Source organism: Gorilla gorilla, chromosome 12, assembly GCF_029281585.2.
Source record: "Gorilla gorilla gorilla isolate KB3781 chromosome 12, NHGRI_mGorGor1-v2.1_pri, whole genome shotgun sequence".
Lineage (NCBI taxonomy): Eukaryota > Metazoa > Chordata > Mammalia > Primates > Hominidae > Gorilla > Gorilla gorilla.
This window is the reverse complement of record NC_073236.2, coordinates 34,152,693-34,178,946: the sequence shown is the minus strand read 5'-3', so window position 1 is coordinate 34,178,946 and position 26,254 is coordinate 34,152,693. Positions and strand designations below refer to the sequence as shown.

Below are 26,254 nucleotides of genomic sequence, written 5' to 3'. Positions count from 1 at the left end.
CCCTACAACAGTGTACTAGTCTCAGACTTATTTCCTAAATCCTTTTATAAGTAGTGTAATGTTTTAGCTGTTATTTTGCAGACACATTTTCATTTAGCTTTGACTCTTGTTAGGTGCTTGAACATAAATTCTGAGTTGAGAGGCCCGAATTTGTAGTCGTAGTCTATTTAAAGTTGCTGTTCAAGATAGGATGTTGAAGTTGGTTTAATTTCGCAGCTCCAGGACTGTGAACTTGGTGGGTGCATTCCCTTAAAAGTCTTTCCAGCCGTGTTTAGGCTTCCTCTGAGCCTGCACACATTCCTGCCCTTGCCCCTCTCCAGGACCTTGGCTTCTGGTGGTGATGGTGCAACTTCTGCTTCCTGCTGCAGGTGCCCTGGGGCTGTGAGTATCTCGTGACTGTAGCAAACTGTGGCTTCTCCTTAGGTGCTGGTGTTTGTCCACTCCCGGAAGGAGACTGGAAAGACAGCCAGGGCCATCCGGGACATGTGCCTAGAAAAGGACACTCTGGGTCTGTTTCTGAGGGAGGGCTCAGCCTCCACAGAAGTCCTGCGAACAGAAGCTGAGCAGTGCAAGGTGAGGAGGGGCCAGCTGGGTTCTCTCATTCCTACCTGGCAGCTGTGTCCATCTCAGGCCCCAGACAGCTCCTCTAGGACTGTACTGTGGTATTGTTGTTTCCCATGGGTTAAGGTTGATTGTCTGGATGTGATTATTACTATTCCACATAATAGTTAAGGGGCAGGGTCTCATGGGAGGAGATTTCCTTAGTCCTTGGATGAGTCCTACAGGAAGGCTCGCCTCATCCCCGGTTCTTTGTTCCACAGAACCTAGAGCTGAAGGATCTTCTGCCTTATGGCTTTGCTATTCATCACGCAGGCATGACCAGGGTTGACCGAACACTCGTGGAGGATCTTTTTGCTGATAAACATATTCAGGTGAGGGGGTGCAAAGCGTTTGGAGGAGCAGGTGGGACATACTTCAGAAGACGGGCAATGTCAAGTTTGTGCCATGTTTGCTCCTGGTACTTTATTGCTTCTGGCCCAGCTAGCCCAGGTCAGAGGGTTGTGGTGGACACAATAAATAGAACCTTATGCTACTCTCCCAACTCTTCCCACCTTGCGTGAGTTTAGGATAGTCTGAGAAGCATAGTGAAGCAAGCACTTTGGTGACTTCAGATAGCTCCAAACAGTGTCTCATGGGGGCATGCGTGCCCTTGTCATTCCCTCTTTCCGGATAGGCTCTGTTTTACCTTTTCTAGTAACTTTAAGGTTGTTTAATACAAGTCTGCACTTGTGCCTCTGGAACCTTGAAATGTTCATTACTGAATAGATGAGGAACCCAAGGAAACCTTTCCTCTTTATTCTGGTGTCACATTGACAAGTACTGGGACCCCACGCGCCCTACCGGCTAGTCCTGAGAGAAGCTCTGAGGCCAACTGCCTAGAGAAGCCAGGGATATTAACCCCTGGTGATGGCATCTGTTCTCCTCATTACCTTGTTTTGCCTCTGTAGGTTTTAGTTTCCACAGCAACTCTAGCTTGGGGTGTGAATCTCCCTGCACATACAGTCATCATCAAAGGCACCCAGGTGTATAGTCCAGAGAAGGGGCGCTGGACAGAACTGGGAGCACTGGACATTCTGCAGGTACAGAGCCTTTTGAGTTTATTCTCAGCAGGGATCAGTATCCTTGCCTGAAATGCAGGGATGCTGGAAAGCTAGCAGATCAGAGGCCTAGTTCTGTAATGTAGATCCCTGCATCAAAATTCAGACATTCTCTTGCCATAGCATTCTTGGTTCGCTGTCTCTGATCTAGATGCTGGGACGTGCCGGAAGACCCCAGTATGACACCAAGGGTGAAGGCATACTCATCACATCTCATGGGGAGCTACAGTACTATCTGTCCCTCCTCAATCAACAACTTCCTATTGAAAGCCAGATGGTTTCAAAGCTTCCTGACATGCTCAACGCAGAAATCGTGCTAGGAAATGTCCAGAATGCCAAGGTAGGGGAGGACTCTGCTTGTTGTGCTTCGTGCTTTCCCCGCAGACACCAAGGCACCAGGAGTGGGTCAGTCCCACTCCTGCTGTGGGACCACTCCAGCTGGTCCGCAGCTGCTGTGCTGCGGGCCAGCAGCGTCCGAGGCCTTCCATCCCTGCACGCACATCTTGGGTCTGGCAGATAGTTCCCCTTGTTACCAAGATCTTAGAAGATGCTTAGATCTTTTTAATAATGAAATGCTAAAAACATTCAGAATACGATGTAATATGCATCCTTGTAGTTGGGAATTAATTTCTAAGCAATTCATGGGAGCCTTTCATTTGGACATCAAGAGTTTCACCATGCTAAGAACCATGAGCTGTGTCTTGTAGGATGCGGTGAACTGGCTGGGCTATGCCTACCTGTATATCCGAATGCTGCGATCCCCAACCCTCTATGGCATCTCTCATGATGACCTCAAGGGAGATCCCCTGCTGGACCAGCGCCGACTAGATCTGGTTCACACAGCTGCCCTGATGCTGGACAAGAACAATCTGGTCAAGTACGACAAGAAGACGGGCAACTTCCAGGTGCGTGGGGTGAGGGTTTTGAGGCAAAGGTCTCAGCAAAAGTTGTTGGCCCAGGAGAAAATTTTTCAGATTGCTCTCTTGATGTGAGTACTGCCTGTCTAATCACCTGTTGCTTAGAACAGCAGAAAAATGGGTAGCTTTTCCCATAACTTGAGGTGGATAATTCAGCTGTCTTGTCTGTGCAGGCATCATTTCACTATGGGTCAGCTTATTGTGCTGTTTTTCTTCATGTGCCTGGGCCTGGCACTTGTACTGCTGTGACTTCATCCAGTTGTCCTATTAGGACAATAATGACATTGGGTCATATACTTTACCAAAAAAAAAGTACAAAAAACCTATAGGACAGTAACTTATGGTCCACAGTTAGAGGTTGGAGCTCATTAATAGTCAGCACTGGATTGAGTCTACCCTCTCTCCAGGTGACAGAACTGGGCCGTATAGCCAGCCACTACTACATCACCAATGATACAGTGCAGACTTACAACCAGCTGCTGAAGCCCACCCTGAGTGAGATTGAGCTTTTCAGGGTCTTCTCATTGTCCTCTGAGTTCAAGAACATCACAGTGAGAGAGGTGAGCCTATGCAGCATGATGGGGCGGGGAGTTGGTGCTCACCAAGTCACTGAATGGTGTCCCTCCTCGGCCACAAGGCTTTCCCTTGACCTTTTCCTCCTTGTGGCAGGAGGAGAAGCTGGAGCTGCAGAAGTTGCTGGAGAGGGTGCCTATCCCTGTAAAGGAGAGCATTGAGGAACCCAGTGCCAAGGTGAGCTCCTCTCCTCTTTGCTTTGATAAGGATGAGGATTAAGTGGTTTTCATAATCTTAGTAAAAGATGAACCTTGAATTTGGGTTCATGTGTGGTTTCCTGCTCAGTTCTCCTAGTTTTTGCAGCCTTCTCGCATGTTCTTTTTATATGAAATAACAATTATTTAGTATTTGTAAATCAAGACCTGTAGCAAATCTCACCTGGCCTGGATGCTCAGAGCAGAAATGTAATTCCCTTTCTTGGACTGTTCAGTGATTGGTCTCCTGCTGGCTGATTTTGCTTCTTTACAGATCAACGTTCTTCTGCAAGCCTTCATCTCACAGCTGAAATTGGAGGGCTTTGCACTGATGGCTGACATGGTGTATGTCACACAGGTGAGGGCGGAGTTGTATGGCAGCTGTGAGAAGGGGCCTGAACAGTTCAATCCGTGTGTGCTGTGTGCATCCTGGGGAAAGGAGGCCCGACCCTAGTGAGATGGGAGGAGTGCTTAGTTCTGCTCTTGCCGGGTAGTTGGTTGGTGCATGTGTGGTACAGCCACTCTGTAGTACACATCTTGAGCACGTGGGAAAGGTAAGACCTTAAGAGGGAATATTTCGAGGCTCCACAGGCCCTCAGAGAGACAGGAAGAGCCACAGCACGCAGTGTCTGCTTCCCAGCAGCAAAGTGATTTCCCACTGTTGCTGCACAGCTCATAAATAAATCCAAAAATGGCACAGGGTTTTATTAGCTGTTCTTCATCTTTACCTCTAAGAACAGGTCACTGGTACCCTCAACTCTTCCTAGAACTCTAAATGCTAAATGACTCAAAAGCTTTAAAATCATGCAGTGAATGTTAGGTTAAAATGTGCAGTGACCTTGAGCCGCAGCACTCTTCTAATTGTTCCCCATCCAGCAAGCATCTACTATATGGAACGGAGAAAGGCGTAAAGACAGAGGGGACTTTGCCTTTGAGTTGGGGTGGGTGGTTGTGTCAGAGCTGGAGGTAATGAAACCGTGTGTAGAGTGGCTCATGAGGCCTGGGGATAGTTGAGACTTAACAGTGGGAATGCTGCTTCTTTGCTTAGTCGGCTGGCCGGTTGATGCGAGCGATATTTGAAATTGTCCTGAACCGAGGTTGGGCACAGCTTACAGACAAGACCCTGAACCTCTGCAAGATGATCGACAAACGCATGTAAGGACCCAGTGAGCTGGATGCTGGTCACCATGAGTGGGGGTCCCCAACCCAAGGGTCTGATGGGAAAGCCTCAGGGTACATCTGATCTCCAGACCTGACATCGGAAGTATGACCTGAACCTTGGTGCACATTGAGAAGAGGGAAGGCCCTCTGTGGTGGAGGCCAGGGCTGGCACAGTGTCAGTGTCTGCCTTTAATGACCGTGTTTTGTGTAGTCACTGCTAAACTATTGGAAGCCATGAAGTGGGTGGTTTGTCACATCCCTGCAGAAGGGACCAACAGCTTTGCCTCCTTCCTGGATAGGTGGCAGTCCATGTGTCCTCTGCGCCAGTTCCGGAAACTCCCTGAGGAAGTAGTGAAGAAGATTGAGAAGAAGAATTTCCCCTTTGAGCGTCTGTACGACCTGAATCATAATGAGATCGGTGTGTGGGATGCTCTTGCCCTTGTCCTCACTGCCTGGGTGTCTCTCCCAGTTTGCCTATGTAGTCTTCCTGTTCCTAGGCCTGTGCATTAGTATCCTGTGTTCACTCCCCAAGTCCCACTGAAGTACAGGCTGGCCGTTGGTCTGGGGACTTGGAATCCTGGGCTCCACTGACCATAAAGGGAAGACCCTACCCCTTTCCCACAGTGGCCCTCAGGCCCAGTTTGCAGTATAGTAGGCAGGCTGGGCTGCAGCCTCAGTACTCTCATTTCCTTGTAGGGGAGCTTATCCGCATGCCAAAGATGGGGAAGACCATCCACAAATATGTCCATCTGTTTCCCAAGTTGGAGTTGTCGGTGCACCTGCAGCCTATCACACGCTCCACCCTGAAGGTGGAGCTGACCATCACGCCAGACTTCCAGTGGGATGAAAAGGTGAGGCTTTGCTGGGCAGAGGTGCTGGATTGGAGGTGCTCAGTCTACATTGCTGGGCCGAGGAGATGGATTGGAGGCACTCAGTCTACGTTGACTCACATTCCTTTTACCCTTGCTCCTGTTGGCAGGTGCATGGTTCATCAGAGGCTTTTTGGATTCTGGTGGAGGACGTGGACAGCGAGGTGATTCTGCACCATGAGTATTTTCTCCTCAAGGCCAAGTACGCCCAGGACGAGCACCTCATTACATTCTTCGTGCCTGTCTTTGAACCGCTGCCCCCTCAGTACTTCATCCGAGTGGTGTCTGACCGCTGGCTCTGTGAGTGTCTCCTCTCCAGAGTCCCCAGGAACAGTCCCTCCAAGGACAGTAGAAGAATGTCTTGCACTTTGTCCCGGGCTTCCCCTTGCAGGGGACAGAGTGATACATATGCTGCCTAGGTTTCCAGTGTTCATGGAGGGGATCTAGAGGCCAGTGAGGGAAAGAGAGCAGTGCTTATATCCTTCCTGTTTCTTTTCTGGCAGCTTGTGAGACCCAGCTGCCTGTCTCCTTCCGGCACCTGATCTTGCCGGAGAAGTACCCACCTCCAACCGAACTTTTGGACCTGCAGCCCTTGCCCGTGTCTGCTCTGAGAAACAGTGCCTTTGAGAGTCTTTACCAAGATAAATTTCCTTTCTTCAATCCCATCCAGACCCAGGGTAAGTGTTTCCATCCCTCCTCTGGAAGCTTTTGAAGTCACCGCGACACAGATGTGTTCTGTGGCAGGCAGGGGAGTGGGGGTGCTCAGGCACTTGGGAGGTCTGGGAGCTCCTCAGTGTGACCCCTGGGACCCACCAGGACTTTTTCCTTTGTCAGAAGCCTTTGGTTGCTTTGCTGCTCTGCATGTGTCACTGTGGAGGGGCAGTAGAGCAAGGCCTTACATGGCATGGTCATTTCTCGGGCCCAGGAGGCTTAGAGGCCTGCCCCTGGCGCTCAAGTATTGAACCAGAACCATGGGGTGGCACTGAAGCCTCCTCCCCACATCATGATAAATAACGGGGACATTCACAGAGCAGGCACTGTTTCCTCAGTCCTTGGCTGAGTACATCATCGGTGTTTTCTCTCTTATTCCTCCCACCAAGCCTAAAAGGAATCTCTTGGAGATACTGCCATTAGTGTTCCTTTTATAGGTGAGGAACTGAGGCATAGAGGGTGCCCCAGTTGAACCAACTGATAAATAGTAGAACTTGGATTTTAATTCAGTCTTGATGCCAGGGATAAGGCTCTTACTTTCTACCTTAGGCTATTTCTAGGAAACGCAGGAGAGTGTTGAAGGGGCAGAGAAAGGGATCCAGTTCCTTTCTGTCCTGCATCCTAGTCCCTGAGAAGCAAAGAAGAATGTGTGGCTTCTTTTGCTTTGCTTTTGTTGTCATCCCACACATCTCCAGGGGACCTGGGCTCTTGATCTTGGCCTCTTCCCCTTTAACTGTTAAGTGGGAGCAGGTGAGGGGGTACAGTAGGGCTGGCCTGGAGTTAGAGGCTTGGATGCCTTAGCTCCTCTGTCTGCACTCCAGAACTGCCTGACTTCATTTCGTATGTTGTCCTTTGTTTTGACAATTGATCCATGTCCCAGTCCGTCTCTTCTTCCTTCTTGATACTTACACTGCTTCTTTCTGTTGGTTTCCAGTGTTTAACACTGTGTACAACAGTGACGACAACGTGTTTGTGGGGGCCCCCACGGGCAGCGGGAAGACTATTTGTGCAGAGTTTGCCATCCTGCGGATGCTGCTGCAGAGCTCGGAGGGGCGCTGTGTGTACATCACCCCCATGGAGGCCCTGGCAGAGCAGGTATGACGTGGCGCTGTGTCATGTGAATTTCCCAAGAAGCATTTCATCTGTGATTCCGTATAAAGGCTTTCTAAGCCCTGAAATTTGCAGGGTCATTTCCTCAGTTTGTGTATTAAAGAAAAGCTGCCCCAGCCAAGCGTGGTGGCTCGCGCCTGTAATCCCAGCACTTTGGGAGGCCGAGGCGGGCAGATCTCCTGAGATCAGGAGTTCGAGACCAGCCTGGCCAACATGGTGAAACCCCGTCTCTACTAAAAATACAAAAATTAGCTGGGCGTGGTGGCGTGCGCCTGTAATCCCAGCTACTTGGAAGGCTGAGGCAGGAGAATCGCCTGAACCCGGGAGGCGGAGGTTGCAGTGAGCCAAGTTCGCACCACTGCACTCCAGCCTGGGCAACAAGAGCGAGACTTCATCTCAAAAGAAAAAAAAAAAAAAAAAAGTTGCCCCATCGCATCGCATAGAGGCTGCTATGGGATTAGAACGTAGCTTGAGATCTGCAGGTCAACAGGTCTGTTTGGCATCTCAGGTTTTCCTCACGTAAGTGAAAGATGCCTGGTATGACCTAGTGTTGTTCTGCCTCCCTCCTCTGCCTGCCAGGTATACATGGACTGGTACGAGAAGTTCCAGGACAGGCTCAACAAGAAGGTGGTACTCCTGACAGGCGAGACCAGCACAGACCTGAAGCTGCTGGGCAAAGGGAACATTATCATCAGCACCCCTGAGAAGTGGGACATACTTTCCCGGCGATGGAAGCAGCGCAAGAACGTGCAGAACATCAACCTCTTCGTGGTGGATGAGGTCCACCTTATCGGGGGCGAGAATGGGGTATGGCGTGACCTTGCAGCACAGATGAGGGACTGGGACTGACCAAGTGGCCTTGGCATTGGGCCTAATGTTTGGGTCTGAGGACGGAGGCTCGGGGCTTCTCCCCAGAGGATTCTACCTGCTGCCGTATTCCAAAGGGACAATGTTAACTTTTTTGGTAGTACTTTAGGAAAACAGTATTGTTTAGTGGAGGTTGGCTGCCGTGGAGGAGGTAGAACCAAAGACATGAGAGCTCCTAGTTAGAAGGAAGAATGAGGTCCTTTTGAGGCTGTTGGGCTGTTCACAAAGGGGACCTCCAGGCAGAGGATGGGAGCCTCGGCCTGCAGTGACCCTCCCTCCCTCCCTCTTTCCAGCCTGTCTTAGAAGTGATCTGCTCCCGAATGCGCTACATCTCCTCCCAGATTGAGCGGCCCATTCGCATTGTGGCACTCAGCTCTTCGCTCTCCAATGCCAAGGATGTGGCCCACTGGCTGGGCTGCAGTGCCACCTCCACCTTCAACTTCCATCCCAATGTGCGTCCCGTCCCCTTGGAGCTGCACATCCAGGTAGGACCCACTCTCCTCATCCGTCTGTGGGGTGTCACGTAGATCCTGAGTGACCCAGGTCTGATAACCTTGGTGTCTTTTCTTCTCCCTGGTCGCCAGGGCTTCAACATCAGCCATACACAAACCCGCCTGCTCTCCATGGCCAAGCCTGTGTACCATGCTATCACCAAGCACTCGCCCAAGAAGCCTGTCATTGTCTTTGTGCCGTCTCGCAAGCAGACCCGCCTCACTGCCATTGACATCCTCACCACCTGTGCAGCAGACATCCAACGGCAGAGGTAGGCGGGGCCTGGCTTCTGGGGGTTGGGGTTAGGTTAAGTGAGGCTGGCCTACTCCAAGGGTGTCCTCTTTATGAGGGTGGGGTTAGCCCATGTTGCTCGGGGCCAGGTTCTGCACAGCTGGCAAAGTGTCTGCCAGGAATTGAACTACTCTGAGCTGAGCCAGTGCCTGTACCGCACAGGTTCTTGCACTGCACCGAGAAGGATCTGATTCCGTACCTGGAGAAGCTAAGTGACAGCACGCTCAAGGAAACGCTGCTAAATGGGGTGGGCTACCTGCATGAGGGGCTCAGCCCCATGGAGCGACGCCTGGTGGAGCAGCTCTTCAGCTCAGGTAAGTCAGGCCACGGAAGGGGAGCATAGCAAGGGTATCACCAAGTGGTGGTGTTAAACTTGAGGGGTGCGGGTGGCAGTGTTTTCTCTACAGCATACTAGAGATTTTCAAAATACTGTTTAGGACTCTTGGCTGTTAACTCATTTGATCCTCCCAAGAACCTCGTGAGGCAGGTGAGACAAACACTATCCCTACTTGCCAGGTGAGAAAACAGGCAGACACATCAGGTTGTGCTATTTCAGAACCTGGTTTTCTAGAGTCCAGGACCTTTGGCCACCAGACCGCTGATTCTCCATGGTTACCAGACTCCCCAAGTGTATTAGTTCGTTCTTGTATTGCTATAAAGAAATACCTGATACTGGGTCATTTATAAAGAAAGGAGGTTTAATTGACTCAGTTCTGCAGGCTGTACATGAAACATGGTGTTATCTGCTTCTGGGAAGGCCTCAGGGAAGGCAAAGGGGAAGCAGGCATCTTATATGGCAAGAGTCAGGACTGAGAGAGTGAGTGGGGAGGTGCTACACACTTTTGAACAACCAGATCTTGTGAGAACTCACTCACTAGACAGTACCAAGGGTGGGTGGTGCTAAACCATTCATGAGAACTCTGCCTCCATGAGCCAGTCATCTCCCACCAGGCCCTTCCTCCAACACTGGAGACTACAGTTCGACGAGATTTGGTGGAGACACAGATCCAAACCGTCTCACCAAGATAGTTAGACTTTAGAGATTAACACAGAGGAGAGCTCTGATTCTCCCTTGAGCTCACTCTTGCTGGCCACTGTCCCTTGTTGCCCTGTGGCATTTTGTGCAAAGATTTACGTTTTAATACTGTTTATTGGAGCCTCATTGGAGATTCTTCTGCCAGAATCACTTCCTGTCACTTTTTGGCCCTTGAATCTGCCTGTTTGGGGCATGCTTAGAGTGATCTCTGTTTTGCTGGCATGGCTGAGCCAGCCTGTGGCTGCATGAGTGTTAGCACTTTCTGGTCAGAGGAGCAGTCCATCAGCAGTAGTTTTGCCTTGGTGTTCCTGGGCTTTGGGTTCTGTTCTATGATGACTTGTTTTCTCCTGGATAGTCCCAGAGCAAGGCACCAGCAGCGTGGAGCTACCTCATAGCAATGTGTTAGCTCTCATTCATGTTAGACCTTGTTCCTAGCCAGCCTTGCTGTGAGTTCTGAAACATAGCACAGGGTAAGCCACGGCCTGCCCATGAGGCAGTGAGCCTACTTCACCCAGAGACCCCTGCCCTCAGCCTTCCTCTCCCCTCTACTGCTCAGGGGCTATCCAGGTGGTGGTGGCTTCTCGGAGTCTCTGCTGGGGCATGAACGTGGCTGCCCACCTGGTAATCATCATGGATACCCAGTACTACAATGGCAAGATCCACGCGTGAGTACAACTGGTGCTCTGTGTTAGCACAGACCTCCTTCCTAAAATGAATGTGAATCTGCAGATACACAGAAAGTAAGCTAGGATGAAGAAAAGGTGTTAGGGAAGTTAACAGCTGAGATGCCACCAGAGCCAAGTGTTTGAGAGTTTTGTGTCTCAATACCTAGGCTCACATTTGCTTTTTAGTCATTGTGCTTCCTTATTCAGCTGCTGGGAGAGGTAGGAAATTAGAGCCAGGAGGAATGTTTGACGTTACGTCATTAATCTCAAACATCTTGTAGATTAGGAAAAGTGACTTGGTCGAGGTCATACACCTATATAGTGACAAGTAAGAAGCTAGAGGAGTGCCGAGCGCAGTGGCTCATGCCTGTAATCCCAGCAATTTGGGAGGCTGAGGCGGGCGGATCACTTGAAGTCAGGAGTTCAAGACCAGTGTGGCTAACACAGTGAAACCCCCGTCTCTACTAAAAATAACAAAAATTAGCTGAGTGTGGTGGCAGGCGCCTGTAATCCCAGCTACTTGGGAGGCTGAGGCAGGAGAATCAGTTAAACCTGGGAGGCAGAGGCTATAGTGAGCTGAGATCCCACCATTGCACTCTAGCCTGGGCAACAGAGTGAGACTCCAACTCAAAAAAAAAAAAAAAAAAAAGCCTGGGTGTGGTGGCTCACACCTGTAATCCCAGCACTTTGGGAGGGCAAGGTGGGCAGATCACCTGATGTCAGGAGTTCAAGACCAGCCTGGCCAACATGACAAAACCCCGTCTCTACAAAAATTAGCCAGGTTTGATGGCAGGTGCCTGTAATTCAAGCCACTCACCTGTAATTCAAGCCACTCGGGAGGCTGAGGTTGGAGAATCACTTGAACCCAGGAGGCAGAGGTTGCAGTGAGCCAAGATCGCGCCATTGCACTCCAGTCTGGGCAACAGAGTGGTACCCCGTCTCAAAAAAAAAAAAAAAAAAAAAAAAAAGCCAGGTGTGGTGGCTCATGCCTGTAATCCCAGCACTTTGGGAGGCCAAGGCAGGTGGATCACAAGGTCAGGAGTTCGAGACCAGTCTGGCCAATGTGGTGAAACCCTGTTTCTACTAAATATACAAAAATTAGCCTGGTGTGGTGGCACGCGCCTGTAATCCCAGCTACTTGGGAGGCTGAGGCAGGAGAATCGCTGGAACCCAGGAGGCGGAGGTTGCAGTGAGCCGAGATAGCGCCACTGCACTCCAGCCTGAGCAACAGAGCGAGACTCCATCTAAAAAAAAAAGAAGTTAGAAGAGTCAGTCATTCTCATAAAAAAGCCTGCATAATTTGTTGTTTTTTTTTTTAAGACAATCTTGTTCTGTCGTTTAGGCTGGAATGCAGTGGTATGATCTCAGCCCATTACAGCCTCTGCCTCCCAGGCTCAAGCAATCATCCTGCCTCAGTCTCCCAAGTAGCTGGGACTACCAGCATGTGCCACCACTCCCAGCTAATTTTTGCTTTTTTTTGTATAGATGGGTTTTCACCATGTTGCCCAGGCTGGTCTTGAATTCCTGAGCTCAAGTGATCCACCCACCTCAGCCTCCCAAAGTGCTGGGATTACAGGTGTGAGTTATAGTGCCTGGCCCAATGCTTAATAACTTTTTCCTGAAATGCAGATTAGTTTGAAATGAATTTTATTTACGGGCTCATTTTTAATGTTTCAACCTGCTTCTAGGTAGGGTTAAAGTCGGGTGACTTGATGACTCATGAAATACACAGCTATGAAGTTTGGAAAGTGTGGTGGTATGCACCTGTAGTCCCACCTGCTCTGGAGGCTAAAGTGAGAGGATCACTTGAGCCTAGGAGGTAAAGGCTGCAGTGAGCCGTGGCTGTGCCACTGCACTCCAGTATGGACAGCAGAGCAAGACCCTGTATCAAAAAACAAATAAAAACAATAATAATTTTTTTTAATTAAAGGAGAAAAGTTTGGGAAGTTTGACTTACATATTTGATCCTTGAATAGGGAGTTATTTTGGTTTTGGCATTAGATAGTTTTGTAGCTTGGTTCATGGCACTTGAGCAGCAAATTCATGGCCCTTACACTGAATACTAAAATGATGTACAGGCCAGCCAGTGAAACTAGTTGTAAGTGCAGAGATTCATAAACAGAGTCGTCCTGTGATTTGACCGTGTCTCCCCGTATTAACATTTTACTCTTACTTGGCGAAGGGAGTTGGGCCTCCTGAGCATGGTCTCCGTGTTGAGGTGGCTTTTCCTTCTTTCCCTGCTTCTGTCACCAGCTATGTGGATTACCCCATCTACGACGTGCTTCAGATGGTGGGCCACGCCAACCGCCCTTTGCAGGACGATGAGGGGCGCTGTGTCATCATGTGTCAGGGCTCTAAGAAGGTCAGTCCTGGACTCATGGAGCCTCTTGGATCCGGAGCCTCAGAATGGATTCTTTAATCTTTCTTTTGATAGATGTCTTCAGTAACTTTAGTCTCTTAACTTCTGCCTCTCTTATTTACACAATTCTTTTGTGACGAGCCTGCCACCCACGTGGAATTTTGCTGCCTTTTGCTTTTGCTGCTGCCGTTGGCTCCACGTGTTGAGGTCTTCACCCTCTACTTGGTTCTCTCCTTCCTCATTGGGCTGCTCACTGCTCTGCCCTCGTGACTTGCTGTACCTCTGTTCCCACTGCGTATTGTCACCAGTGATGCACTTTCTAAATGTGTGGCTTCTTCCATTTTGGTATTAGTTAGGTCTCACACAGGGACCATGCCCTGTTGATTTGCCCTTGGCCCTCTGTGACCGTGTTGTCACTAATTCTTTATTACTCCTTCTCCCTCTCCAACCCACAGGATTTCTTCAAGAAGTTCTTATATGAGCCATTGCCAGTAGAATCTCACCTGGACCACTGTATGCATGACCACTTCAATGCTGAGATCGTCACCAAGACCATTGAGAACAAGCAGGATGCTGTGGACTACCTCACCTGGACCTTTCTGTACCGCCGCATGACACAGAACCCCAATTACTACAACCTGCAGGGTCAGTGGGCTTGGGAGCACACGTGATCCTTTGGTGGTTCTCACAGTCTTTGCTGGGCATCTTCTTGAGGCTCCCCACTCACCTCTCACCTCCACAGGCATCTCCCATCGTCACTTGTCGGACCACTTGTCAGAGCTGGTGGAGCAGACCCTGAGTGACCTGGAGCAGTCCAAGTGCATCAGCATCGAGGACGAGATGGACGTGGCGCCTCTGAACCTAGGCATGATCGCTGCCTACTATTACATCAACTACACCACCATTGGTGAGGCCCGGCATGGCCCGTGTCCTGTCTGTGGGAGCCTTTTTACACGGGTCAGGAGCCCACTGGGATGAGAGGTGCGCCCGTGTTTGTCAGTGGGATGACACTGCAGGGGACAGCAGGGGAGCCCGGGCAGTTCTGCTCCTTCTCTGCCTGGTTTTAGCTTCTCTCACATTTCCTTTTTCTGTCAGAGCTCTTCAGCATGTCCCTCAATGCCAAGACCAAGGTGCGAGGGCTTATCGAGATCATCTCCAATGCAGCAGAGTATGAGAACATTCCCATCCGGCACCATGAAGACAATCTCCTGAGGCAGGTGAGGACAGCAGACTTCAGGAGAACATCCTGGGAACAACAAACTCGGCCTGTGTGCCCAGAGCACATGGCATCCCTGCCACCAACACCCCCATACGCATCCCCTGACCCCCGCCATATGTCCTCCTCCTCACCTCCCTCAAACCCATCTCCATCCCATTACCACCCACATGCCTCAGGGTGTTGAAGGGCTGTGTGAGCCTGGGCCACGTGGTGCTTTGGTCTGAGCTGGTCTCAGGCAGGGTCACCTGTTCATCACCAGCTATTTTTCTTCCACTTTGTAGTTGGCTCAGAAGGTCCCCCACAAGCTGAATAACCCTAAGTTCAATGATCCACACGTCAAGACCAACCTGCTCCTGCAGGCTCACTTGTCTCGCATGCAGCTGAGTGCTGAGTTGCAGTCAGATACGGAGGAAATCCTTAGTAAGGTAGAGTGTGGGTGTGGGGCAGAGGGGCCAGTGGTGCTCTGAACATCTCAGCTCCAACTCTGCCCACTTTTGTACGCCTTTTCCTGTTCAGGCAATCCGGCTCATCCAGGCCTGCGTGGATGTCCTTTCCAGCAATGGGTGGCTCAGCCCTGCTCTGGCAGCTATGGAACTGGCCCAGATGGTCACCCAAGCCATGTGGTCCAAGGACTCATACCTGAAGCAGCTGCCACACTTCACCTCTGAGCATATCAAACGTTGCACAGACAAGGTGAGCCGGGTCAGCCTAGAGGGTCAGGTGGGTGAGCCTGAGAGCCTAGTGTTGTGGACCGAACGTGGGTTGCGGGAGGTGAGTCTCAGTAAGTTAAACTTTTAGTTATGGTTCCTCCGAAGGTGCTCCCTGTTGAGATCCTAGAGAGGCTGCCAACTGTGGGCTGTGTTCTTTCTGCAGCTGTTTTATCTAGATGACTTGATAGTGTAGGAGGTAAAATTAGTAGCTCTTTGCTGCCTGTGTCATTTGCTGTTGGCCTGTGTTCTCTCTTTCCTGACATCTGAATACTCATTGCAGGGAGTGGAGAGTGTTTTCGACATCATGGAGATGGAGGATGAAGAACGGAACGCGTTGCTTCAGCTGACTGACAGCCAGATTGCAGATGTGGCTCGCTTTTGTAACCGCTACCCTAATATCGAACTATCTTATGAGGTGGTAGATAAGGACAGCATCCGCAGGTGAGCCAGAGGTGGTGCCTGTTGGGCACAGCATAATAGTGTGCTCTGAGCCCACTGCCCCATCACTGACGTGCGCCCCTCCTCTCCCCCTGCAGTGGCGGGCCAGTTGTGGTGCTGGTGCAGCTGGAGCGAGAGGAGGAAGTCACAGGCCCTGTCATTGCGCCTCTCTTCCCGCAGGTGCGTCCTGGTAGCTGGCTTGGTCAGGTGTCAACTCACCCTATCCATTGGCTAGGTGCTTGGTACAAGGGCACACTGTCCCTGAGGGAGGGAAACTTTAGACTGATAATCAGCTCACAAGGCTGAGAATTAATCTTGAGGCTATGGGGTTTTTTTTCTGTTTGTTTCTGCTTAAACAGTTTAGGGCCGGGCGCAGTGGCTCACGCCTGTAATCCCAGCACTTTGGGAGGCCGAGGTGGGCGGATCATGAGGTCAGGAGTTCGAGACCAGCCTGGCCAACATAGTGAAACCCCGTCTCTACTAAAAATACAAAAATTAGCCGCGCGTGGTGGTGGGCACCTGTAGTCCCAGCTACTCGGGAGGTTGAGGCGGGAGAATTGCTTGAACCCGGGAGATGGAGGCTGCAGCGAGCCGAGATCGCCCCACTGCACACCAGCCCAGGCGAGTGTGAGACTTCGTCTCAAAAAAAAAAAAAAAAAAATTTAGATGACTGGTCATTGTTAAACCCATCAGTTGTGTAGTATTGTCCATCTCTCTGACTGTTTAAGATGCATTTGTCTTTAACTCCGATGGCTCCAGGACACTTGGGCTTTCCTGGTTGTTTCTTCTTTTTTCTCACTGCCACTTACTGTGCTTCTGGGTGCTTGGTTTTTTACCACCAGAAAGAAATTCTGGTTCTCTTTATATGGGAGAATAATTGAAGGTTGACAGCAGAAACCAGATACTGTCATGTTTAATTCTGTAAACTAATTGTTTCACAGGCTCTGAGTAAAGACTGCTTTTAACTGGGATTCTTGGTCTTTGTGACAGTGGGGCGGCCCGTAGACAGGGCTGCAAGGCCTGCTGTGGATATCTCTGTGCACATTCAGCTCTGTGTTAAGCTTTTTCTTTTTTTTTTTTTTTTTTTTTGAGATGGAGTCTCGCTCTGTCACCCAGGCTGGAGTGCAGTGGCGCGATCTCGGCTCACTGCAAGCTCCGCCTCCCGGATTCACGCCATCCTCCTGCCTCAGCCTCCCGAGTAGCTGAGACTACAGGCGCCCGCCACCACGCCCGGCTAATTTCTTTTTTGTATTTTTGGTACAGATGGAGTTTCACCATGTTAGCCAGTATGGTCTCGATCTCCTGGCCTCGTGATCCGCCCGCCTCGGCCTCCCAAAGTGCTGGGATTACAGGCGTGAGCCACCGCGCCCAGCCTAAGCTTTTTCTCATCTGGCAGATTTGCCTTGTACTTAAAAGTATCTCTAAGGAACTCAAAGCTCCTAGGCCCCAAAGACTAACCTCTAATAGTAGTACCTTGGACTTAGTGGCAGGTACTAAGTGGGAGAAGGTACCTTGGCACAAGGAAATGAGCCAGAACCAACAAATGAATTCATCTACTTAAAAAATTAAGTCTGTTTGAGACAACTTTTGATAGTATTAAAATGTTATATCCAATTGTATTTTGGGAAGAAACTTTGGAAAGCTATCTGATTTTTGTTCTCTTTTGTAACTGTACCATTTTCATGGTTGCCTATGGTCATCAAGTTTTACATGCTGAAATTCTTGGTTTTGGATCACTGCAGAAACGTGAAGAGGGCTGGTGGGTGGTGATTGGAGACGCCAAGTCCAATAGCCTCATCTCCATCAAGAGGCTGACCTTGCAGCAGAAGGCCAAGGTGAGTGTGTCCACTGGCCCCAGCATTTGTTCTGGCATGGGGGAAGGGTGAGAATGCTTCCCGTGTCCATGCTCATCTTGATTTCTGCCTGCTCTTTCTAGGTGAAGTTGGACTTTGTGGCCCCAGCCACTGGTGCCCACAACTACACTCTGTACTTCATGAGTGACGCTTACATGGGATGTGACCAGGAGTACAAATTCAGCGTGGATGTGAAAGAAGCTGAGACAGACAGTGATTCAGATTGAGTCCTGAGGCATTTACTTTTGGGTAAAGGAGAGTTGAGCCTGAATTAGGAATGTGTACATTGTAGGAATCCTGGTTGTGGGGACCAGGTCTGTGGGCCTCAGGTCTGGCCAGCCAGGGCTGGTGCTGTCCCCACCTACCTCCACTTCCTTTCCCTTGCTCACTCTGGATCCAGTGACAGCAGGTGTCATGGGTCAAGCATAAATCATACATAGCATTTTCAGGCATGTTCCTGGTAGTTCTTTTGAGTCTGACATTGTAATAAAATAATTTGTAGAAACCATTTGTCTTTGTAGTGATTCCAAATTAAAAGTTTTCTTTCTCCAACCTGAGGGCATGGCCAAAAAGATCTGGTTATTTTTTTAGCAGGAACGTGCTTGTTAATGAGTACGTCTGGAGGACAGACCTGCTCATTAGGTGTGCTGTCCCCTGTAGCCCTGTGAGTCAGCCCAGAGGAGGGTACATGCGACTGTGGCCTGGCCTCAGTGGTACCCACACATCAGCACTACCACAAGAACCAACACTGAGCCTCGGAAGCTAGATCACAGGTTAGGGGTTTCTCTAGATGGGGGTTCTGAAATCTGCAGTGTCTGCTCCTGGGAGGCAGCACCAGAAAGGGCACTGAAATGTACTAGTTGGATGTGACCCAGTCTTAATAAACAGGTTTTCTAATCCAGATCTTCCGACTGTCTTCAAATTCTTACCTTCTGTTCTTTAGATTAAATGCACACAAAATTGAAAGGTGATTCTGAAGGGCAGTTTCCTCAGGGTAGCAGTTTTCAAATGATTTGGTCTTAGGACCTCTTTATACTACTAAAAACTAAGAAACTCAGAGGTTTTTTTTTTTTCTTTTTAAATAACAAATTTATTTTTCACAGTTCTGGAGGTTGCCCCAAAAAGCTTTTATTATCTAGATTAAGGTTAATGCACTTTTAAATCATAATGTTAACATTTTTTTTTTTAATAGAGACAGAGTTTAGCCATGTTGCCCAGGCTGATCTTGAATTCCTGAGCTCAAGTGATCCGCCCACCTCAGCCTCCCAGAGTGCTGGGATTACAGGCATGAGCCACCATGCCCAGCCCACGTTAACATTTTTTATGAAGAATAACTTCCAAAACAATCCAAGGAGAAGGGTGGCATTTTAGTCTCTTTAGTATCTTGTTATAATAAACAGTTGAATTCTTATAGCTGCTTCTACATCCAAACTTTTTTGAAGTAAGTTGACTTCATACAGATATGCAGTTGGAAAAGTTTTTAAAATAGCCTTTTCAGCTAATTGTGGCTATTCTTTGATACCACACCAAGACTACAAGTGATTTTTTTTTTTTTTTTGAAATGGAGTCTCGCTCTGTCACCCAGGCTGGAGTCCAGTGGCACGATCTCGACTCACTGCAACCTCCACCTCCCGGGTTCAAGCTATTCTCCTGCCTCAGCCTCCCGAGTAGCTGGGACTACAAGGGACCTGCCACCACGCCCGGCTAATTTTTGTCATTTTAGTAGAGACGGACTTTCACCATATTGGCCAGGCTGGTCTTGAACTCCTGACCTTGTGATCCACCTGCCTTGGCCTCCCTAAGTGTTGGGATTACAGGCGTGAGCCACCGCGCCCGGCTTACTACAAGTCATAGTTTCTTAAAGGCAATGTAGACTCCGAAAACTTAATGCACTCTTATATTGTTAATACATTAAAATCCACTGGCCTGTCTTACACTTTTGAATCAATCTTTGAGCCATGCATGATTTTGTAACATCACGTACTGGTCACTTGGAAAAATGGTTCATTGAATTCTTCCAAATGAAATGCATTTCGTTATACAAATCACATTTGTTAATATCCCCAACAACAAAGCTCATGGTGGAGTACAGATTTTCGGAAGTTCCAATTTTTGCTTGAAAGCTTTATCACTGGCAACACTATCAGTTGTTTCCCTTGAAGTGAGAGGCTCATTTATTTCCAGAAAATATCAGCCAAATATTCAAGTCTAAATACTGTAATCTGCTAGTTCTTTCAACTCTAAAGGGCATGTCTTGAACACAGCCAATTCAGCTTGCAACTGTATAACTGCTTTTCCTCAAGGCACCACTTCAGTGCACAACAGAGGGGCTTTATGCATGCTTCCAGTTTTCTCAGAATATTATAAGTTCTCAAGGTCAACTTTTTTTTTCTTTTTGAGACAGGGTTTCACTCTTGTTGCCCAGGCTGGAGTGCAATGGTGTGATCTCGGCTCACTGCAACCTCCACCTACCGGATTCAAGCGATTCTCTTGCCTCAGCCTCCCGAGTAGCTGGAATTACAGGCATGCACCACCATGCCCAGCTAATTTTGTATTTTTAGTAGAGACGGGGTTTCTCCATGTTGGTCAGGCTGGCCTTGAACTCCCGACCTCAGGTGATCCGCCCGCCTCAGCCTCCCAAAGTGCTGGGATTACAGGCGTGAGCCACTGCGCTGGCTAGGTCAACATTTAATAGTTAACCATTGCTATTTGTTCTATCAAGGACATATCAAAACTACTAGAAGTTTGCTGCCACCACCTTGATTCATGCCACAGTGCCAACAGTTGACCTCACAGATCCTCCCTGAAAGGGTCTTGGGACTCCCAGGATCTGCAGGCCGCATTCTTCGAGAACCACTATTCTAGGTACAGCCCCACTGTCCTTCTAAAATCTAAGGTCACAGCTTAAACTTCAGGGAAGGCTGTAGTTTTGGAGGCCATTGTCACATTAGAACCCATTTAGAAGTGACTGTCAAGAGACAACTTGAGTGAGTCTGAAACTGCCTGCTGATGGCAGTGTTTCTCCACTGGTTTAAATCGCCAGTCCCCTAGGGAGCCTTCTTCCTGATCACTCCCTGCCATGAAAATGGAATATCACAAACACACTATATGTGCTGTGGGCCTTAGGAGGGCCACAAACAACTGTCTGATTTTTTTTTATCCTTACTGAAGAACCAGTTTGCATCCCTGTTGAGAATACAGGGCTTGTGGCCAGTAATAACTCTCCTCTTTAGGATTCCTGTCTTTCCCCATTTTTTTCTATCCCCAGTTGCCATCACAACGTAACGGTGCAGGAGGTATATGAGGGTTGCTAAGGGAAAGCAGAGGTGCCCCTCACTCAAACCTACATTCAGAAAAAAATTTCCTTCATTATTGATTGGATGTCTTAAATGCAAAGACTTACACAGAAACTGGGAAGGGAGGACCTATTTCAGACAAGGATTCACCATGGAATTTTTATGAATATCCTTATAAAATAGGACTTGGGATACAGATGGATTATTTCTTTAAGTCTTGCAACTTCAGAAAAGCCTGAGACACATACCCCCTCCTACTATATATAGTGATTATAAATAGTATATTTACCTCCAAAAAATTTAACACCATGCTCTAATGCAAGAAAAATCTGTGGTATAACAATGTACTGATGTTCTGTAGCTCTTTACTGAAGGCCTCATGTCAAAGGCGGGGAAGGAAAGCAATTCTGTGGCTCTGCACTTCTACCCAAGTCTGAAGAAAAGTGAGCCAAGTTAAATGAAGGTCAAGGATGCTCCTCCTGGTCCCCTCGGGGGCTGGTAAAGTCTTATATGACGTTTTCTGGGGAGTCATTACTCTGTCCAAAGTCGAGGTAGCTCAGAGGCCTTCAGGCCGCTGATACTTCCAGAAGGCCACCTCCCCATCATCACTGCAGGAGGCCAGTAGCCCTGGCTCCTTGGGGTTCCAGGCCACACAGTTGACATCCTGGGAATGGGCCTGATGCAAGTGGGCTGTCAGGGAGAAGGTGGGCTGCTGTGGATCCGAGTTGGGATCCTCCTGAAACACGCGGATCGCGTCATCCCCACAAGCTGTGGCCAGAGCCCCTGTCAGCTGACACCTGGAAGGAAAGTGACATCAGTGGGTATACCTGACTAATTAGGCCAGAGAGACCTGTTCCATAGTTCCTGGCCTGTTCTCTTCCCTAACTTCAGGCCTCAGCTAAAAACCTCTTATTAAAATGTTTCCTTAACTAATAAGGAGTCACAAATATCACCCACTTATATCTTCAGATGCTGCAATCTAGTTCTTTCCCCTACTATGATTATCCTAAAAAATGACATGCAATTATGAACTGCACTTTCCTCACTTGGCATAAGCAGTTTCCCATGTCATAAAGTTGTTTTTTTTTTTTTTTTTGAGATGGAGTCTCGCTGTGTCGCCCAGGCTGGAGTGCAGTGGCACGATCTTGGCTCACTGCAACCTCCCCCTCCCAGGTTCAAGCGATTCTCCTGCCTCAGCCTCCTGAGTAGCTGGGACTACAGGCATGTGCCACCATGCCCGGCTAATTTTTGTATTTTCAGTAGAGACAGGGTTTTATCACATTGGACAGGCTGGTCTCAAACTCCAGACCTCAAGTGATCCACCTGCCTCAGCCTCCCAAAGTGCTGGGATTACAGGCATGAGCCACTGGGCCCAGCCATCATAAAGTATTCTTTTTTTTTTCTTTAGATGGAGTCTTGCTCTATCACCAGGCTGGAGTGCAGTGGCGCAATCTCGGCTCACTGCAACCTCTGCCTCCCGGGTTCAAGCGAGTAGCTGGGATTGGGTGCGCGCCAACACGCCCAGCTAATTTTTGTATTTTTAGTAGAGACGGGGTTTCAACATGTTGGTCAGGCTGGTCTTGAACTCCTGACCTCATGATTCGCTCACCTTGCCCTCCCAAAGTGTTGGGATTACAGGCGTGAGCCACCGCGCCTGGCCCCATCATAAAGTATTCTTAACCCCTTTCTTTAAACAGTGATACAACAAGCCGAGTTCTACCATAATTTACTTAAGTTCACTTTTGTTGAATAGGTGATTCCCAAATGTTTGCTAATATAAAGCAAGCTTAAGTGCTCAGTTTTTTTCACTGTTTTGGATTTCCTAGGGATCAATTCTCAGGGCCAGAACTACCCTCTAACCTACTCTCCTATATGAATGGTGCAGCTTTTCCAGCTTCCACAAGGGCAGAGTCAGTGTTACCTATAAAAACCCCAGCCACTGCCGGGTGCGGTGGCTCACGCCTGTAATCCCAGCACTTTGGGAGGCCAAGGTGGGCGGATCATGAGGTCAGGAGATCGAGACCATCCTGGCTAACGCGGTGAAACCCCGTCTCTACTAAAAATAAAAAATTAGCCAGGCATGGTGGCGGGCGCCTGTAATCCCAGCTACTTGGGAGGCTGAGGCAGGAGAATGGCGTGAACCCGGGAGACAGAGCTTGCAGTGAGATGAGATCATGCCACTGCACTCCAGCCGGGGCTGCAGAGTGAGACTCTGTCTCAAAAAACAAAAAAACAAAAAAAAAAAACCTCAGCCACAAATGCAGATTCAATAATAACTTCCGGACAGCACGAGCTGTGTGAACCTCTAGCGCTGGTGCTGCCCTCACAGCCTGGGACTGTTCTCTGCTCCTGTGAATGCCAGCCCAGCCAGCTGTAAACCAGCATGGTAGAGTCAGGCCTGATAAGGAATGAGGGTGGCTGCCCTCAATTCCCAAGCACTCCCCCAGGGTTGCAGAGGACTGCATAGGGTATGCCTTCTCTAAAATCCCTGATTTATGGGGATGGGATGGGGTGGGGGATGGAGTCTTACCAAGCAATGTCATAAATGGTCCTTGAGTGGAAGCCGGACAAAGTACAGATACATTTCCAACTGGGGTCAGAGCCGCTGCATGCCACCCCTGCAAGACAGACTTCTCTTGCCCTTAAACGTTCCTATGTCCTGGGCACCTCAAAGGAGAACCTAACTTACCTTCCCTCACCCTCATCTTCAACTGATCATGAGTCCGCGTCTCCATTCGTGTCCCCATCCCTGCTGATCTGCCTTACACACTATAGCCAGACTGGCCTTTCTCAAGCAGAATTCCGAGGAAACGTCCCTGTTCTGTTGCAGACTGTTATGTAACTACTTTGCGTGCCTGTGAAGGCCACCCACCAGCCGACCCGACCCACTTTATTCCTCTCCAAACCCTAGACGTCCTATGCGCCATTTAAATGCATTACCACCCCTCAGTCTAAGCATTCCCGCCATTGTTATCTTTACTCACACTGTTGAGTTTTCACTTGAATTCTCACGTGAAATTCTCATGTTAAAATCCTACATACCCTTTTAAATTCAGATGAAACAGCCCGTTCTACAAAACTTTCCTGATTCTTCCAGCACTCTATCCAGAGCCCTCTTGTGGCACATCTTACCTTTTACCCCCATTTGCTCTGACTCATGTACGTGTCTTAGCAGACTGTGAACCCCTTGAGAGATGGGTCTTCTTTAGCTCTACTAATGGACCTCACCTTGTTCATTGCCTGGTAGATACTGACGCCAGATACGCACAGTACGGTCATCACTACAAGACGCCAGGCGCTGGCCACTCGGGTCAAAGGCCAAGCTCCACACAGTGGATTCATGGCCCTCAAGGGTGGCACAGCATACCCAGTCATCCTCTTCCTCCCGGTACAGCTTCACTGTGTCATCATAGCTGGCAGAAGCTAAGAGCTGGGGAAGAGTGAAAGGAAACCCAACATGTGTCTGTGTGGCCCAGGAAGCAAAGGACAGGTCAGTTCCAGGTATCTGCTTTTATTTTATTTTATTATTTATTTGAGACGAAGTTTGCTGTTGTTGCCCAGGCTGGAGTGCAATAGCACGATCTCGGGTCACTGTAACCCCGTCTCCTGGGTTCAAGTGATTCTCCTGCCTCAGCCTCCCGAATGGCTGGGATTACAGGCATGTGCCACCATGCCCGGCTAATTTTGTATTTTTAGTAGAGACGGAGTTTCACCACGTTGGCCAGGCTGGTCTCGAACTCCTGACCTCAGATGATCCACCCACCATGGCCTCCCAAAGTGCTGAGATTATAGGTGTGAGCCACCACACCCAGCCAGATCTGTTTTTATAAAGGGACTAATGTTTTTTGTTCACAGATGGAGGTCTCCGTAAAACCTAGATTAAGGCTGAAAAGCAGAGGAAGGCTGGGCACAAGCCTGCACACCAGAGCCCTTCCCACAAGAGTCCCTGCTTGACTCTTACCTCCTGACTTGGGTGCCAAACCACATGCTTGACATCCTGTGTGTGGGAGTTGAGAACACTGACACATTCATACTCATCCTCTTCATCAACTGTGGGAGAGAAAAAGGGGACCCAAGAGCCGACCCTGTCAGGGACACAGAGGGGGCTGTCAGGTGGTTCCCAATCCACCTGGAGGGACCTGGCCTCACCTTCCCAGACCCAAACGCTCTTATCTCGGCTGCAAGTGGCCAGGAGATTGCCAGACGGGGCCCAAGCCACTGACTTGACCTCATTTTCATGGCCCTCGAGAGTGGTTACACACTGTGAAAGGGGAAATAAAACGAGAATTAACAGCAGCTAACACCCCTAAGCCCCTTCCCATGGGTACAGCCCAACTGGCGCAGGTTGGCTCAGGTTCCTGAACCAGCCCTGGGGAGGAAACAGGCAATAATTCTGGTCCCAACCAGCCTGGGTACCTCAAAGTCATCCTGGTTCTTCTTCCAAATGCAAGTGGTAGCATCAAAGCTGGCAGAGGCCAGGTAATTACCACAGGGGGACCAGGCTACCTTCCGCACGGTGCGCTGGTGGCCTTCAGAAAGGACAGACTTGCAGATCCAGCTGTCACCTAAAGGCGGAGCGCAGGCCAGGCTCTGGAGCTGGGTGCAGCACCATGAAGCCATTCAATATAAGGGGCTAGCACTGGAATCAAGCTAGTGGGGGAAAGCTCAGGGAGTGTATTTCACAGCTTTTACAAAGATGCAACTGAATCTACTTTCTCTGGAAGCTTTTTTTTTTTTTTTTTTTTTTTTGAGACGGAGTTTTTGCTCTGATGCCCAGGCTGGGGTGCAATGGCACAATCTCGGCTCACTGAAATCTTCGCCTCCTGGGTTCAAGGGATTCTCCTGCCTCAGCCTCCCGAGTAGCTGGGATTACAGGTGCCCGCCACCGCGCCCAGCTAATTTTGTACTTTTAGTAGAGACGGGGTTTCACCATGTTGGCCAGGCTGGTCTTGACCTCTTGACCTCAGGTGATCTACCCGCCTCTGCTTCCCAAACTGCTAGGATTACAGGCGTGAGCCACCGCGCCCAACCTCTGGAGGCATCTTTCTAAAACAAATCTGATCTAAAATTGCTATTGGTTCCCCAATGCCCTCGGGATAAAATGTGACCATCCAGTCGCAAGTTACTCTGAAGGCCACTTTCCTAACACCTCTCTTTTCCCATTTTCCTGCCTCTGCAGCTAACACAATTCCCTTGACATTTCAGCTTGTCTGCTGACGTTTTTCCTCCCAACAGTCGCAGACTTCTTTGCCTGTAAAGCCCTTCTCGGCGTGGCTAACATCCCACTCTCCCTCCGCCAGGAACAGGTTCAGCCTCCCCTGCAGGCTGAGCCCTCAGCGCTGAGGGCCGCGCAACCAGGCTGGGTCTTACCCTCCGTGCCCCAGATGCGGATTCTCCGGTCGCCGCCGCACGAGGCCAGCAGGGTCCCCGCGGGGTTCCAGGCCAGGAACCAGCAGCGGGAGTCCGGGTGCGCCGGGACACGGCCCAGCAGGACCAGCGAGTCCTTCATGTCGGCCCGACGCAGGGGGAGGTGGGGGCGGGCAGAGTCCGCTGCGCAGACAGCGGGTCTCACCGCGCGCGTCGGCGTACCGCCCACTCCAGGCTTCCGCGGCCGACAGAGGCTCCCGCTTCCGCCGGAGGACCTGGATCGCCCCGGAAACTCAACTGCCCCCTGCTGCGGCCGCCATACCCTCTGGGAGTTGTAGTCGCTCCCCTCACCTCGGCAGGGAAAGAATCGCGGGACCGCCTCGAACTACCAGTCCCGTGAGGCCCTGCGCAGAGCCGGCGGCGCGCCCGGGCTGTGACGCGCGCGGGGGACGGGGCGGGGAGCCGGAG

At 49.8% G+C, this 26,254-nt stretch overlaps 2 protein-coding genes across 2 annotated transcripts in view; one reads left to right on the top strand and one right to left on the bottom strand.

Moving 5' to 3' along the window:
- The window catches only part of SNRNP200 (small nuclear ribonucleoprotein U5 subunit 200), a 30,955-nt gene extending 13,324 nt beyond the window's left edge, over positions 1-17,631 (top strand). The window contains exons 17-45 of the mRNA XM_004031417.5: positions 424-573; positions 822-932; positions 1,509-1,640; positions 1,810-1,998; positions 2,366-2,563; positions 2,983-3,135; positions 3,245-3,325; positions 3,617-3,700; positions 4,391-4,497; positions 4,803-4,921; positions 5,200-5,354; positions 5,483-5,672; positions 5,876-6,049; positions 7,018-7,178; positions 7,773-8,000; positions 8,354-8,545; positions 8,645-8,823; positions 9,006-9,157; positions 10,436-10,544; positions 12,798-12,906; positions 13,359-13,548; positions 13,646-13,810; positions 13,999-14,120; positions 14,404-14,547; positions 14,639-14,815; positions 15,113-15,273; positions 15,369-15,450; positions 17,013-17,105; positions 17,207-17,631. Coding sequence (XP_004031465.1) covers positions 424-573; positions 822-932; positions 1,509-1,640; positions 1,810-1,998; positions 2,366-2,563; positions 2,983-3,135; positions 3,245-3,325; positions 3,617-3,700; positions 4,391-4,497; positions 4,803-4,921; positions 5,200-5,354; positions 5,483-5,672; positions 5,876-6,049; positions 7,018-7,178; positions 7,773-8,000; positions 8,354-8,545; positions 8,645-8,823; positions 9,006-9,157; positions 10,436-10,544; positions 12,798-12,906; positions 13,359-13,548; positions 13,646-13,810; positions 13,999-14,120; positions 14,404-14,547; positions 14,639-14,815; positions 15,113-15,273; positions 15,369-15,450; positions 17,013-17,105; positions 17,207-17,350 — 4,251 coding nt within the window. The 3' untranslated portion in view covers positions 17,351-17,631. The remainder of the gene's footprint in view (positions 1-423; positions 574-821; positions 933-1,508; positions 1,641-1,809; positions 1,999-2,365; positions 2,564-2,982; positions 3,136-3,244; positions 3,326-3,616; positions 3,701-4,390; positions 4,498-4,802; positions 4,922-5,199; positions 5,355-5,482; positions 5,673-5,875; positions 6,050-7,017; positions 7,179-7,772; positions 8,001-8,353; positions 8,546-8,644; positions 8,824-9,005; positions 9,158-10,435; positions 10,545-12,797; positions 12,907-13,358; positions 13,549-13,645; positions 13,811-13,998; positions 14,121-14,403; positions 14,548-14,638; positions 14,816-15,112; positions 15,274-15,368; positions 15,451-17,012; positions 17,106-17,206) is intronic.
- A 553-nt stretch (positions 17,632-18,184) lies between these two features.
- On the bottom strand, positions 18,185-26,245 carry CIAO1 (cytosolic iron-sulfur assembly component 1). Its single transcript, XM_004031418.5, has 7 exons — positions 25,790-26,245; positions 24,836-24,984; positions 24,569-24,680; positions 24,381-24,469; positions 23,648-23,849; positions 22,950-23,037; positions 18,185-21,216 (listed from the first exon to the last, which is right to left on the bottom strand). Exons 1-7 carry the CDS (start codon positions 25,926-25,928, stop codon positions 20,976-20,978), a joined length of 1,020 nt encoding a protein of 339 aa, XP_004031466.1. The 5' UTR covers positions 25,929-26,245; the 3' UTR covers positions 18,185-20,975.
- Positions 26,246-26,254: the final 9 nt, after the last annotated feature.